The 15,881-nt window shown below is 43.8% G+C and overlaps 4 protein-coding genes across 5 annotated transcripts in view; 3 read left to right on the top strand and 1 right to left on the bottom strand.

Annotated features, from left to right (window-relative positions):
- Window positions 1-15,881, bottom strand: part of LOC144698126 (uncharacterized) — a 476,455-nt gene that overhangs the window by 42,534 nt on the left and 418,040 nt on the right. The window lies entirely within an intron of this gene.
- Window positions 1-15,881, top strand: part of LOC144698113 (uncharacterized) — a 436,823-nt gene that overhangs the window by 40,679 nt on the left and 380,263 nt on the right. The window lies entirely within an intron of this gene.
- The window catches only part of LOC144698110 (uncharacterized), a 436,767-nt gene that overhangs the window by 110,663 nt on the left and 310,223 nt on the right, over window positions 1-15,881 (top strand). The window lies entirely within an intron of this gene.
- LOC144697575 (uncharacterized) lies at window positions 4,939-13,053 on the top strand. 2 transcript variants are annotated; one of them, XM_078569614.1, is made up of 2 exons: window positions 4,939-5,095; window positions 11,740-13,053. In XM_078569614.1, the coding sequence occupies exon 2, from the start codon at window positions 12,068-12,070 to the stop codon at window positions 12,500-12,502; it is 435 nt and encodes a 144-aa protein (XP_078425740.1). In that variant the 5' UTR covers window positions 4,939-5,095; window positions 11,740-12,067; the 3' UTR covers window positions 12,503-13,053. The 2 variants fall into 2 exon arrangements, with proteins under 2 accessions (XP_078425740.1, XP_078425741.1); XM_078569615.1 differs by lacking the exon at window positions 4,939-5,095 and adding an exon at window positions 6,235-6,429.

Here is a 15,881-nt window from a genome sequence, read left to right as displayed (position 1 = left end):
TCTAACCCCCTGTAAAAGGAGTTTCGAAAATCCATTCCTGTCAGTCCAGGAAATGCACAATATTCTCTCCTCCTGCTGACAGGGACAGGGATGACCGCGCATGCGCCCCGCTGCACATTGATCCCAGTAAAGATGGCGGCCGTTAACTCCGCCATTTTACTGAGAACCGCGGCCCGCAGCTGCCCCCACGACCGTTCGCTGCGACCGCGGGACCACTGCAATTTATTCGGGTGTCGAACTGCCAGTGGATCTGTATAAAATCTCACTGCCCACTCCACCGCCTCCGATCCTCCCCATCTACCGGCTTCAGTTACTCGCCTATACTCGGAAATTGTCATCTCCTTCGACCAGCTCTTGCTGCAGGAAGCAACTGCGCATGCTCCCCTAAAAGCACCCACAATGCTCGACTCACACCCAGTATTGCGCCTGCAGCGAGGATCAGGCACATTCTGCACCGCCGCGAATGCTGGGTAAAGCCCCGGCCATTGAGCAGCGATATTGTTGAGTAGAAAACCGTGTTTTGTGATCGATTGGAGTCATAGGGGCAAGATATGACATTATCACATCAATTGAAACAGCAGCCAAAGTACACGGGTCCTCCACCATAGTTCCGTCCTGGGTGTAATTAATAGAAATTAACACTTCAACAATTAAATTCAAACTCACTGGAGTCTCAGAACGTGGGGGAAAGAAATTGTTTTTTCCCCAAGGCTCAGAACACTTAAGATGTCTCTTTCTAGAAAGAAAGCGCTGATTTATGAATCAAATCCTTTGAACTTTCTAAATTGGTAAGAAAACTAAGCAAATCCTTTCTCACTCGTGAAATATCTGAAAGGTCTCTCTGCAGTCTGACTGCTATTGTGTCAGTAAATGGGATGACCAACTGAATCCCCTTCCGCTTCCAGATGGTGATGATCTTTTCATGCTGTGATTTTACTCATAGTTTCCAGCTCAGACGGGGATCTCAAACCCTTCTTGCAATGAGCTCCACCTTCTCAGCACTCTCCAGTTCAGGAAAAGAAAAATACTGCGGATGCTGGAAATCTGAATGAAAAACAGAAAGTGCTGGAATTTTCAGCAGATCTGATTGCGTCTGTGGAGAAAGAAACATAATTTACATGTATTTCAGTCTGTGACCTTTCATCAGAACCACATTGTTTCTGTGCATCACTCTGATTTTCAGTCCACTGAAGCAGCCACTGAAAACTGCCCTCGACTTCACTGGAAGTACAAGGGACAAGTTTGTAGGTGTGGTCTAATGTACAATGCATGATGGTATTTCAAAAGAGAGCCTATGTACCAATAGATATTTACATTAATTAACCAAACTTCTTAACCTTGAAGTCTGCTTTAAAAATTTACCTTTTTAACAAAGTCAGGACAATACAGCTCATACACACTCTGTCTCCAGATTTCTAGCCAAATGAGTGCACCTGACATTTTATAGCTTTCTCTCTCTCTCCCTCTTCTGCAGACCATGTTAAACAAACATGTGTTACTCTTTGAACTACCATTTCTTGAGGTGTTGTGGCAATTTCAAAAGCCTAGAATGTTAATAACCTTTTCCTCACAACCTTAATCTTCCCCAAACTAAAGATTATCTGTAAAATATTAAGATGAACCATGAACAAAATGGTTATGAAACTATGTGTTTCATTGTTTCAACACTTCAAAATGATGATTGTTTTCCTATGTAACTGCCTATGTTTGTTCAATGAAATGTTTATAAAAGATAATGGTGGAGAAAGAATGAGAGTTTTTAGTGAAGTGAATGGGTCAACAGAGAAGCAACACATTTCCAATCAGAGCAGAAATAGATGACAGATACATAACGTTCTTCCACCTGTAGTTTCATCACGAGTTCCATTACCATCGCTTTTGCCATGCATCCTCATCCCCTTTGTAATTTAATCTATCCCAATCACAAACTTCTCTTTTATTATTTCCCCATCCCCCACTTTCCGTGTCTGTGAACTTGTCCTGCTGGAAGTTCAATGTCTTGGACCATTAACTGTTTCTCTCTCCACAGACTCGATCTGACCTGCTCAGTATTCCCAGCATTTCCTTTTTGTGAATTAGACTGAGAGATGTATGGACAGTTCCCCTTGGTCAGGGATGTTTGACACTGATTTCCATAGTGCAGTGATCATAATATTTGATTTACAAGTGAAATTCCTGGTTTCATCCGACGTGGAAATGTTGTGTTTCAATTGCAAAGGGCAGGTGATCAGGCCACTGGACTAATAACCCAGACGCGTGGGCACAGGTTAAATCCCATTATGGCAGTGGGAGAAATTTAATCAATAAGTCTGAATTTCAAAACTAGCCTCTGTAATGGTGACCATGAAACTATCATCGATTGTCATGAAAACCCACCTGGTTCTCTAAGTTCCTACAGGGGGTGAAATCTCCTGTCCATACCTGGTCTGACCTACATGTGACTCCCGGCCCATGGTGATGTGGTTGACTTTTTACTACTTTTTAAAATGGCTGATCAAGCCATAAAGTTCAATGGAAATTAGGTTTTGGTCATAAATGCTGGTCTTGACAGCGACCCTACATCCCATGAAACAATAGTTTAAGAAGTGCATTTTGTTCCATTTGTTTTGGAACAGGGTGACAGTAACTGTTGCCTCATTCCTTAATAGCTCCTTCTTTAACTTCTTTAAACAGGTCACATTAAGCGAGAGAAAACTGTTCCACAGTGACCCAAAAACAAAACACTGCGATGCTGCAAATCTGAATTTCAAAGAGATATAGTTGGAAACACTCAGCAGGCCAAATAGCCTCTATGGAGAGGGCAGCAGAATTAATGTTTAAGGTGAGTGAACCTTTATCGAACTTGAAGAATTTAGAGATGTAATTGTTCACAAACAAGTACAGAGTCAGGAAAAAGAGAGGGGAAGAGAAGGAAAAAAGCATTGTTAATGGACGGCAGGAGTGATTAAATGACAAAGGGGAGGATAATATCAGACACAATTGTGTGATAATGAGACAATACACTAATATGACGAACAAATAAAATTCAGATCCAGAGGGTGTATGAATAGCATCAGCAGAATCATTACTAGCACCTGCAGTCTGAAATAATGGGAGTGGTGATTATGACCAGTGCAGGAGGCTGAGGACAGAGAGGTCAGACCAGGAATGGGGTGGAGAATTAAAATAGCAAATGACTGGATGCTCAGGAATACATTTGAAGATTGAATGGTGATATTCCACAAAGCAGTTACCCAATCTTGATTTAGTCACCTCAGTATGGAGGGGATCACATCATGAGCAGTGAATACGTGATCCTAAATTGGAAGAAGTACAAGTAAATTGCTGTATCACTCAGAAAGTGTATTTGTGGCCCTGAAACGCGGGAACGGAGGTGAAAAGCTGGTTGTTATATCTGCTGTGCTTGTATCAAATGTACTGGAATAATGCCAGAACTGGCAGGTTATACCTATCAAGAAAGATTGAACAAGCTGGAGATGTTTTCTCTGGCAAAGAGAGTGACAGATGACCTGATCGAGTTTTTAAGATTATAAATGGGTTGACAGGGTAGGCAAGTTGAAAATGGTTCCAGTTTGAGATGGATGAAAATAAATATAAGTTTATTACCAACAAATCTAATGTGCAATTCGGGAGAAACTCCTTTAACAGGAGATACAATCAGAAAATGCTTCAAATCCTCACCTAAAGTACTGTAAGATGCAGGGCTATGGGCCGGGTGCAGGAAGGTGGGATTAGGCACCTAGGTGTCCTCGGGCTGGCATGGACAAGATGGGCCAAATGGCCTCCTTCTGTGCTATAACTTTTCTATGGTTCTATGTCTGGCAACGTCTGTGGATTCGGAAACATAGTTAACATTTCAGCTTTGTGCACTGACACAGTACATTTCTGATGAAAGGTTGCAGATCTGAAACGTAAATTATATTTCCTCTCTGTGGATGCTCCCAGTTCTGCAGAAAATTGCAGAATTTTCTGTTTTTATTTCAGATTTACAGCACTTGAAGTTTTTTTTTACCAGGAGAATGTTGAGAATCTGGAATTCAACACCGGAAAGGTTTGAGATCCCCGTCTGAGCTGGAGACTCACAGGTAAATTCACATGAATAGATCGTTCACCAGCTGAATGTGGAAATGGATTCACTCAGTTATCCCATTTTCTGACACAGCAGGACAGTCACACCAGAGAGTGACCACGCAGATACTACGCACGTGTTTCTTTTTATTCGTTTGTGGGATGTGGGTGTCGCTGGCTAGGCCAGCATTTATTGCACATCCCTAATTGCCGTTGTTCAGAGGGCATTTTTAAAGAGTCAACCACATTGCTGTGGGTCTGGAATCACATGTAGGTCAGACCAGGTGAGACAGTAGATTTCCTTCCCTAAACGACATTCGTGAACCAGATGGGTTTTTACGAAAATTAACAATGGTTTCATGGTCATCATTCGAGTTTTAATTCCAGGGACTTATTCAGTTTGCTCACCTATTCACACCTCAGCTTCATAAATTCAAACGATTTTATCCACAATAGGTATACTCTTACAGGGAAGGCATGGTTTAAATGTTCCGTGTATGGGGAAAAAAATCACTTGTTCACCCCAGCTGCTGAGACTCCAGTGAGTTCACACTTAACCGTAGTGGTTTGTTATGCTGTGAATTACACCCAGACAGAATTATGGTGGAGGGCCACTTTGTTTGCTGTGTCAATTAATTTAATAATTTTATATATTGGCCCTATGGCTGCATCGTCATCAGATCACAAATCATAATGTTCTATTGAACAATGTCATCGTTCAATGGCGTGGCTGTTACCCAGCATCCTCGACGATACAGAATGTACCCTATACTCACTACAGGAAACCCTTGCGCAGGCGTAGTGGTGGACTGTGAATGGAGCATGCGCACTGCGGGTTGGAACTGGCGCATGTGCAGTTTAGGTGCTGGAACTGCAATGAGGTGGTCATCTGGACTCCGAAATCAGTGAATTACGGCTGATTATACGGGCATAACGGAGGCGGCGGAATGGGCGCAGAGGCTTCATAAACACCCAGTGGAGGCCTCGGACCAAGATTAAAAATCTACCAATCCTGCATTGAGTCCAGGTAGGGCAACAGCCGCGGAACTGAACCTGACAGGCCCGAGTTAACGGCCGCCATCTTTATAGGGGGCAATATTCACCAGGGCGCATGCGCGATCATCCTCGTCCCTGTCAGGAGGAGGAGAGAATATTGTGCATTTCTATCCTGGACTGACAGGGTTGGATTTTGGAAACTCCTTTTACAGGGGGTTAGAAGGGGAGGATTTACATTTAGGTGGTGGAGGTTGAGGATTTCGGAGGTTTTGTCAAAGTTCTGGTCGGGTTTAAGGCATATAAAATCTCCCTCCTTCTCGCCCTGTTTCCCTCACCCTCCTCCCACAGAGGTCAGAGTCTTCAGTAAGTCCAGACTGTCTGGCAGGTTCCCTTCCCTGAAGGACATTAGTGAAACAGATGCGTTTTTACAAGAATCAAACAGTTTTTTCCTCATGCTGTCCCCACAAATTACCAGATACATTCAGCTCAATTTCACAACCTGCCTTTTGTTTTTGTGAGCAGCCTTTCACTCCCTTTTTTCTGTTTTAAATCAATTTCACAGAGTATTAGAAGGTGAGGATTTGCATCCAGACAACCCCAACCAAATATCACATCAGGACCTGATGCAGTCGCCCAATTTATCATAACCTTAATATCATCGGATTTTGAACATGAAGGGAGAAAGCACCGTTCACAGTGAAGAGAAACTGTACATGTGTTCTGTGTGTGGACGAGGCTTCAACCAATCATCTGACCTGTCAGAACATAAATGCAGTCACAATGGGGAGAAACGATGGAAATGTGGGGACTGTGGGAAGGGATTCAATTATCCAGTTGAGCTGGAAACTCATCGTCGCAGTCACACTGGGGAGAGACCATATACTCTGAATGTGGGAAGGGATTCACTCTGTCATGCAACCTGTTGGCTCACCAGCGACTTCACACTGACGAGAGACCTTTTAGGTGTCCAGACTGCGTGATGTGCTATAAAAGTTCCAGGGAACTGATGCGCCATCAACGTGTTCATACGGATGAGAGACTGTTCAGGTGCTCTCACTGTGGGACTGGGTTCAGGCAATTATCTGACCTCATTGTGCACGAACGAGTTCACACTGGAGAGAATCCATTCACCTGCACAGAGTGTGGGAAGGGATTCACTCGGTCATCATGCCTGCTGATGCACCAGCGAGTTCACACTGGGGAGAGACCATTCAGCTGCTCCAAATGTGGGAAGAGATTCACTCAGTCGTCAACCTTGCTGACACACCAGCGAGTTCACACAGGGGATAAGCCATTCACCTGCTCCGTGTGTAAAAAGGGATTTTCTCACTCATCCACCCTGCTGAGACACCAGCGAGTTCACAAGTAACTACTCTGATTGAATTTTGCTGTTAATCCATTTGTTCATTGGAGTCTGTTTCTGATGTTAAAGAAGTCATGCTCAGTTACAGTGATTAATATTCTGGACAAAAGTCAAATCAGCCTTGTGTTAAACACACAGTGTGTTGGATCTCTTTAATATCTCTAATTCATGTTAGTTTCTTTTGAAGGGTGCTCCCTCTCCCCTGCCTCTCCCATCGTCACCTCCAAAATGATGGAGGAGCCTTGAATTCTTTGAGGATGTAATAAGCAGTGTCGATAAAGGGGAACCTGGAGATGTACTGTGTTTAAATTTACAAAAGGCCTTCAATGAACTGTCACATTAAAGGTTAGTGCACAAGATAAGAGCTCATGGTGTTGGAGGTGATATATTAGCATGGATAGAGGATTGGCTAACTAACAGGAAAGAGTGAGTTGGGATAAATGGGTAATTTTCTGGTTGGCAAACTGTAACTAGTGGAGTGCCAGAGGGATCAGTATTGGGGCCTCAAATATTTATGATCTATACAAATGACTTGACTGAAGGGACCAATTGTATTGTAGCTATATTTGCTAATGATAGAAAGATAGGTATGAAAGCAAGTTGTGAGGAGGATACAAAGAGTCTGAAAACAGATATAGATAGGTTAAGTGAGTGGCAAGAAATTGGCAGATAGAGTATAATGTGATAAAATGTGAGGATGTCCAGTTTGGCAGGAAGAATGAAAAAACAGAATATTATTGAAATAGAGAGAGACTGCAGAATGCTGCAGAACAGAGGGATCTGGGTGTCCTTGGCCATGAATTACAAAAAGTCAGCATTCAGGTACTGCAAGTGATTAGGAAGGCAAAGAGGATGGAGTATAAAGGTAGGGATGTCTTGCTACAACTGTACAGGAAATTGGTGAGACCACACGTGGAATACTGTGTACAGTTTTGGTCTCCTTACTTAAGGAGGGATATGCTTGCACTGGAAGCAGTTCAGAGAAGGTTCACTACGCTGATTCCTGGGATGAAGGTGTTGTCTTATGATGAAAGGCTGGGCCTGTATTCATTGGAGTTTAGAAGAATTAGAAGCCAAAATTAGAAGAGAGAGTAACTGAGTCTAGAAGGCATATAAGTTATAGGCCAGTTAAGGCACAAGGGAGTTTGGTAAGGTTGGATGGTATTTATTTTAATGCAAGGAGTCTGACAAATAAGACAGATGAGTTGACGGCACAAATTAACACATGGAAGTATGATGTCATTGCTGTTACAGAGGTATGGTTGAAAGAGGGGCAGGATTAGCAGCTCAATATTCCAGGATATAGGGTCTTCAGGCGAGACAGGGAAGGAGGTAAAAGGAGGGGGGTATCGCAATATTGATCAAGGAATCAATTACAGCAGTAAGGAGGGATGACATCTTAGAAGGCTCCTCAAATAAAGCCATATGGGTAGAACTTAAAAACAAAAAAGGAGCAATCATATTGCTGGAAGTGTACTACGGGCCCCCAAACAGTCAGAGAGAAATAGAAGAGCAGATATGTAGGCAAATTTCAGAGAAGTGTAAAAATAATAGGGTAGTAATAGTGAGGGTTTCAACTTCCCCAACATTAACTGGGTTAGTCATAGTGTGATAGGTTTAGAGGGAACAGAATTCTTAAAATGCATCCAGGAGAGTTTTTTAAGCTAGTACGTAGAAGGTCCTACAAGAGAGGGGGCAGTCCTGGACTTAATTTTAGGAAATGAAGCTGGGCAAGTGGTAGAGGTATCAGTGGGGGAGCATTTTGCGGACAGTGATCATAACTCCATTAGATTCAAGGTTGTCATGGAAAAGGACAAGGATGGGCCAGAAATCAGAGTTCTAAATTGGGGGAAGGCTGATTTTAATAAGATCAGATATGATTTGGCCAAAGTGGACTGGGAACAGCTACTTTTGGGTAAGTCTGTGCTAGAGCAGTGGGACTCATTCAAGAAGGAAATAGGGAGAGTACAGTGCCAACATATTCCAATAAAGGCAAAGGATGGGACCAACAAATCCAGGGAACCCTGGATGTTGAGGGATATACAGGATTAGATAAAGAGAAAAAGGGAGGCTTATGGCAGATACTGAGGGCGTAAAACAGCGGAAGCCCTAGAGGAGTATAGAATGTGCAGGGGGGGAACTTAAATAGAGCAAAAAGGAGTCATGAAAAAACATTGGCAGGTAAAATAAAGGAAAATTCAAAGTTATTTTACAAAGTGTATCAGGAGTAAAAGGATAACTAGGGAAAGTGTAGGGCCCATTAAGGACTATGGTGGTAATTTGTGTGTGGAGCTGGAAGACATAGGTAGGTTTTCTAAATGAATACTTTGTGTCAGTGTTCACAAGTGAGAGGGACGACGTGGGTATGGAAATCAGACAGAAGGACTGTGATATAATTAAAGAAATTAGCATAGAAAGTGTCTGGCAGGCTTAAAAGTAGATAAATCTCCAGGCCGGGATGAAATGTATCCCAGGCAACAGAGTGAGGCAAGGGAAGAGATAGCAGGGGTGCTGGCAATAATTTTTCAATACCTCTCTGGCCACAGGAAGAGATGCCAGTGGACTGGAGGACAGCCAATGTGGTACTGTTACTCAAAAAGAGAGGAAGTGATAAACCAGGGAACTACAGGCCAGTCAGTCTAACCTCAGTGGTGGGGAAAATATTGGAAGTAATTCTGAGGGATAGAATTAATCTACACTTGGAGAGGAAGGGATTAATCAAGGACAGTCAGCCTGGTTTTGTTAAGGGGAGGTCATGTCTGACCAATTTGATTGAATTTTTCGAAGAGGTGACCAGGTGTGTAGATGAGGGCAATGCATTTGACATAGTTTACTTGATGTTCAGCAAGGCTTTTGATAAGGCCCTGCATGGGAGATTGTTAATGAAGGTAAGAGTCCATGGGATCCAAGGCAATTTGGCAAATTGGATGCAGAATTGGCTGAGTGCTAGGAAGCAGAGGTTGATGGTCGAGGGGTGTTTTTAATGCTGGACGCCTGTTTCCAGTGGGTTCTACAGGTATCGGTGTTGGGTCCCTTGTTGTTTGAGGTATAAATAAACTATTTAGACTTGAATGTAGGAGGGTTGATCAGTAAGTTCGTGGATGACATGAAAATTAGTGGGGTGGTATAAAGTGTGGAGGATAGCCTTAGATTACAGGAGGATATAGATGGGCTGGTCAGATGGGCTGATCAGAGACAAAAATGGAATTTAATCTGGGTAAGTGTAAGGTGATGCACTTAGGCACAGGAATACACGATGAATGTACTGGAAAGTACTGATGATCAGAGAGACCTTGTTGTACATGTCCACCGGTCCCTTAAGGTAGCAGCGCAGGTAGATAAGGTGGTTAAGAAGACATATGGGATATTGCCTTCATTAGCCGAGGCATAGAATATAAGAGCAGGGACATTATGCTGGAACTGTATAAAATGGTGGTTAGGCCACAGCGAGAGTATTGCGTGCAGTTCTGGAATCTGCATTATAGGAAGGATGTGATTGCAACAGAGAGAGTGCAGAGGAGATTTAGCAGGATATTGCCTAAGCTGGAGAGTTTTAGTTATGAGGAGAGACTGGATAGACTGAGGTTATTTACCTTGGAGCAGAGGAGATTGAGGGGGGACATGATTGAGGTGTATAAAATTATGAGGGGCATAGACAGGGCTGACAGGTAGGAACTTTTCCCCTGGGTGGAGGAATCAATAACCAGGGGGCATAGATTTAAGGTAAGGGGCAGGAGGTTTAGAGTAGATGTGAGGAAGAATTTTTTTGCCCAGAGGGTGGTGGGAATCTGGAACTCACTGCCTGAAAGAGTGGTAGAGGCAGATACCCTCATAACATTTAAGAAGTATCTGGATGTGCACTTGCGATGCCATGGCATCCTAGGCTATGGGCCTAGTGCTGGAAAATGGGTACTTGTTAGACCGGTGCAGACTCGATGGGCCGAATGGCCTTTTTCTGTGCTGTAGACCTCTCTGACTCTATGAGAATGAGAGGTAATCTTTTTGAAACATACAAGATTCTGAAGGGTCCTGACAGGGTAGGTGCTGAGAAGGGGAGGCAATGGCGTAGTGGTATTGTCTCTGGACCAGTAATCCCGATACCCAGGGTATTGCTCAGGAGACCCAGGTTCGAATTCTGCCACAGTGGAATTTAAATTCAATAAAAATTGGAATTAAAAGTATAATGAACATCATGAAACCTTTGTTGATTGTTGCAAAAGCCCATCTGGTTCACTAATGTCCTTTAGGGAAGGAAATCTGCTATGATCCAGACCCACAGCAATGTGAGTGACTCTGAAATACCCTCTGAACCAATTAATGCTGGCCTAGCCAGCGGCGCCCGCATCCCATGAATGAATAAAAAATGTATATACCTTTCCTGTTCAAAAGTAAGGAGGCTCTCAATTAAGATGGAGAGGAGGAGGAATATTTTTCGCAGAGAGTGTGGAGGCTGAGTCTTTGAATATTTCAGGGCTGAGTTCGACAGATTTTTGAGCTTCAAGGGAATCAAAGGTTAATGGGATTGGGGACAGACAGGAAAGTGGAGTTGAAACCACAATCAAATCAGCCATGGTCTTATTAACTGGTGGTGCAGCCTCAAAGGGCTGAATGGGCTACTCCTCCTATTTCCTATGATCTTGCATACCTGAACAGTACATTGTTATCTTCCTACAGTCTCCAGCTTTCTATTTCACGACCAAGCGCACAGCCATTTTTTGTATCATCTGCAAACTTGTTATTCATATCCCTATATGTAAGTTTGAACGAATGAAATAAACCAGGAAAGAAGGACTCAGTATTGAGCCCTGTGAAACCCCATTGGAAACAGCCTTCCAATCACAATAAAACACCCATCAATCATCATTCATCACTTCCAGCCATTGAGCCTAATTTGGATCTAACTTGTATCTTGCTCTGGGGTCCTATGAGTTTTTTATTTTTCTGCCATGTGAGACCTTGTAGATGTGGAGAGAATGTTTCCATTTGTGGGTGAATCCAAAACCAGGGGACAGAAATACAAGATAGTTACTGATAAATCCAATAAGGAAATAAGGAGAAATGTGTTTACACAGAGAGCGGTTAGAAAGTGAACTCACTACCACAGGAAGTGGTTGTGGCAAAAGGCTGAGATAATTTCAAAAGGAATCTCGATGAGAGAAAAAGGAATAGAAAGATAAAGTGAAAGACTGAGCTGAGGTAGATGGAATGGAATGAGAAGCATGTGGAGTATAAAGACCAGCAGAGACTAGTTGGGCCAAATGACCTATTTCTATCCTGGAGATTCTGTGTAATTCTCTAAGCTTTTTTTCCAGGGTATTAGGAGGGGAAGATTTACAGATGGGAAACTAAAACCAATTATCAAGATCTGACAGAGTCACTCGATTCATCAGCGCCTGAAAATCATTGGTCTCTGAACATGGAAGGAGAAATGTTTGTCCATGGGAAGAGACTTCAAACATCAGTGTGACTGGAAAAGCACCGAGACACACACACCTGAGTGTGAGTGTTCCAGTGTTCTGGTACACAGCCTGAAAAGAATCACACCACTCACAGCGAGGAGAAAATGTACACGTGTTGTGTGTGTGTGGACGAAGCTTCAACTGATCTTCCAAGTTGGAGAGGCAGAAGGTCACCAGCACCATGGAGAAATCATGGAAATGTGGGGTCTGTGGGAAGGGATTCAAATACCAGCGGCTGGAAACTCATCGACACATTCACACTGGGGAGAGACCGTTCCCCTGCTCCTTGTGTGGGAAGGGATTCACTCAATCATCCGACGTTTTGAGACACCAACTCACTCATGCTGAGGGGTGGCCATTCACCTGCTCCATGTGTGGGAAGAGATTCATTAATTCATCAGACCTTCGGACACATCAGCGAGTTCACACTGGAGAGAGGCCATTCACCTGCTCTGCCTGTGGGAAGGGATTCACTCAGTCAGCCCACCTGCTGGCCCACCAGAGAGTTCACACTGGGGAGAGGCCATTCACTTGCTCTGAGTGTGGGAACGGATTCTCTTGGTCATCCCACCTCACTGCACACCAACTGGTTCACACTGATAAGAAACCTTTCTAATGTTCTGACTGTGAAAAAGGCTATAAATGCAGGTACCAGTTACTGACACACCAACACATTCACACTGGGGCGAGGCTGTTCACCTGCTTCGAGTGTGGGAACAAATTCTCCCGATTATCCCAGCTCACTGAACACCAACTTGTTCACACTGATCAGAGACCTTTTAAATGTTCTGACTGTGAGAATAGCTTTAAAAGCAGGCGTGAAGTGCTGGCAGACCAACGTACACACACTGGGAAGAGGCCATTCACCTGCTCTGAGTGTGGAAAAGGATTTGTCCATTCCTTCAACCTGCTGAGACACCAGCGAGTTCACACTGGGAAGGGGTTTACCTGCTCCGAGTGTGGGAAAGGATTCACTCAGTCATCTCATCTGGTGAGGCACCAGCGAGTACACTAGTGACTGCAGGGGTTGGATTCTACTGTTATTGCTGCTGTTAATCACATCCAGGACTGGACCATGTTCATTCTGACAGTTGGAGTTTGTTTCTGCTGATGTTAATAATTGAACTGAAGTTTAGTATTCTGGTTATATAGAAAATAAATCAGCTTTGTTTTAAACACATTGTTGTTGATTTTTGTCTTTCCCACCTGAGTGTTTAACATCACCTGGCTGGAGCTCAGAAAGGACAATCTAGGGGAGGATCATACGGCCGGAACAGAACTTCAACCTGGACACAGTCCAGAAGCACGATGGCCACCACATCTTGTCCCTGTTGGATAAAATCAGCATTTATTCCCCATGTAGTTATCTGACCTTTACATTTTGTACAGTTTACACTGATCTCCATGATAACACAGATATTGTGTTTTCTTCTCTCGTTTCTGAATAGTCAATATAAGATTTGTTTCTCCTGATCTATCTAGAAGATCATATGGACTTTTCCAATTGGTCTCCTCAGACCCACCCTGTTTAAAAATGTTTTTAACATGACTTCATCTCCCATTGAACAGTTAATGTAATGGGTGGGGTGGTTCTCCCTGGAGGTGTTGAGATGGGCAGCACCATCTTCTCCACTGCCTGTAGCAGGAAGGATGCTGAGGTTTATTGGAGCTTCTGGAGAAACTGGTCATGAGTTTATTGAGTAGCATTGGAGAGTGGGACAACGGGGGATTCACAATCTGGATGGGCCAACCTGTCTTGAGCTGAAATGGGCTGTGACCAGGGAGTGAACAGGATTGGAGTGAATGGTCAGTAAGATACCAGGCAAGACAGTGATCCAGTCATTTGCCTTAACCAGATTATTATGCCCCTCCATTATAGCTTTTTTCAGTGTTGTTTCTCCAGAGTGATTAATGATCTCGAGCATCCGACTAGATTCTGGATGGTTGTGAAGGTGGAAATATTGTTCCACACCCACAAGATGACAGAGCTGCTGCATTACTTCAGCTGTGAAATGAGAACCATTATCACTCTCTATCCTTTTCAGAAAGCCCCATCTGGTAAATATCTGTTCCCACAAGATTTTAGCTGTATGACTGCATCATTTTTATAGACAGGGAAACCTTCAATCCACCAGGTGAACATCTCAATAGTTACCAGGATATACCAGCTTTGGGTAGTGGGCCTGTATAATCAACCTGCAATGTTTCCCAGGGAACATCATTCAGATGGTATGTGTCCATTAGGACCTTTCATTTCACAGGGCTGGATTAATCTGGGCGCAGATGAGACACAGGTTCAGGTGGTGATGGACATCTTAGTGCATCATTGGATGCCAATAATAATTGTGTAACATATCACGGACTTGAAAAAGAGAAACGTCTCAAATTTCATGCATGAACAAAATTGATTCTTTCCTAAGGCATCGAGGTGTGATTTAATTCAAATCAGAGGCATCCTTGTGATAGAAATCCTCATCATGTAGGATGAGTCCTTTCTTGCTGCGAGGGATGAGGGAAAGTCTTTCTGATGGTGTATGACCTCTTTGAACACAGTCACATCAGGGTCAGGGTCCTGACACGTTTTTAAATCAGTTAACTGGAGTCTGTTGTATCAGTGCCAATGATTGTGTTTGTGGGTGAATCCCATGGAATCCCCTCTGGAGCAGCTTTCCTGGTGAGTCAGTCTGCCTGGTTATTACCATCACCTTCATCACTAACTCCTGCTGCTGATGTACCTTCACCTTCAAAATAACAATTTGTCCTGCACACTTGCCAGCAATATCCCAAATTGTTTGGAATGGTGGGTGAGTGGTTTCCTTTCTGCTGTGGAGAAGCTGTGTGTTTTTTTTTGCCAGGTTTCCCGTGAGGGAATTACAACCAAAGGAGCTTTGAGAATAGATGGTGATTCTCAGTAACAGTTTGAAGGGCTGTGATGAAGCTGCCCTCAGCTTTCTGGGCTCAATATTGTGGGTATTTAAAAAGGATGTCACAGAGAAGAGAAGGCGCAGCACCCAGTCTGATATGGACCTTGTTCAGAAAACTGAGACCCATCCACATAAGTCCCAGTTGAGACTGCCAGTGGTCTGACTTTAACAGATCCTTTGGACATGGCCTCTTTCACCTGACAAGTAAGTGGGCTTCTTTCACACTGCAACAAGCCAGCCAATTGGCGATTGTGAATTGCGGGATATTAATACCTTTGCTTTGTAACTTCATAACTCATGTACCCTACCACACCAGCGATACTCCCTTAACTTGGCCTTTTTATTAATAATGCCACTGTGGTATGTGGGATGTGTAGAATTTTTGAATAAACTTTGCCAGTTACTCTGTGTGCTTAACTAACCAATGAACCTTTGATAGATGCAAAATATTGAGGATGATTCAAATCTGAAAGAAAATCAGAAAATGCTGGAGAATCTCAGCAGGTCTGGCAGCATCTGTGGAGAGAGAAACAGAGTTAGCATTTCAAATCCATATGACTCTTCTTCAGAGCTGAATGAACCCATGATATCTGCTTAATACACTCAGCAATCAATATTTTCACATGGACGAGTGTGTCTGAGAAGTATCCAACTGGAAAGCCTTTTCCATTCATCTCACGGATTACCACAGCTGATATACATTATCCTGACTCTGCCAGCAGGGCTGTGGAATTAACTGAATAGATATTCCAAAGAGGCAGCACAGGCATAATGGGCCGAATTACTTCTATCTGTGCTGTATCATTCCATACAACTGTAAATATTCAGTATCAGGGAATGGAGAGAGAGAGAGAGGAACCAGTGGCTCTGGGGTTGAACCCAGCCAGTCTCAACATCTTCACGGGAGGGGGGGAGGGGAGGGGGAGGAGGGGGGGGAGGGGAGGGGGAGGAGGGGGGGGAGGGGAGGGGGAGGAGGGGGGGGAGGGGAGGGGGAGGGGGGGGGAGGGGAGGGGGAGGAGGGGGGGGAGGGGAGGGGGAGGAGGGGGCGGGGGGAGGAGAGGAGGGGAGGGG

This window comes from Cetorhinus maximus, chromosome 23 (genome assembly GCF_964194155.1).
Source record: "Cetorhinus maximus chromosome 23, sCetMax3.hap1.1, whole genome shotgun sequence".
Lineage (NCBI taxonomy): Eukaryota > Metazoa > Chordata > Chondrichthyes > Lamniformes > Cetorhinidae > Cetorhinus > Cetorhinus maximus.
The sequence above is the reverse complement of the archived record's forward strand: the minus strand, read 5'-3'. Positions and strand labels throughout refer to the sequence as shown.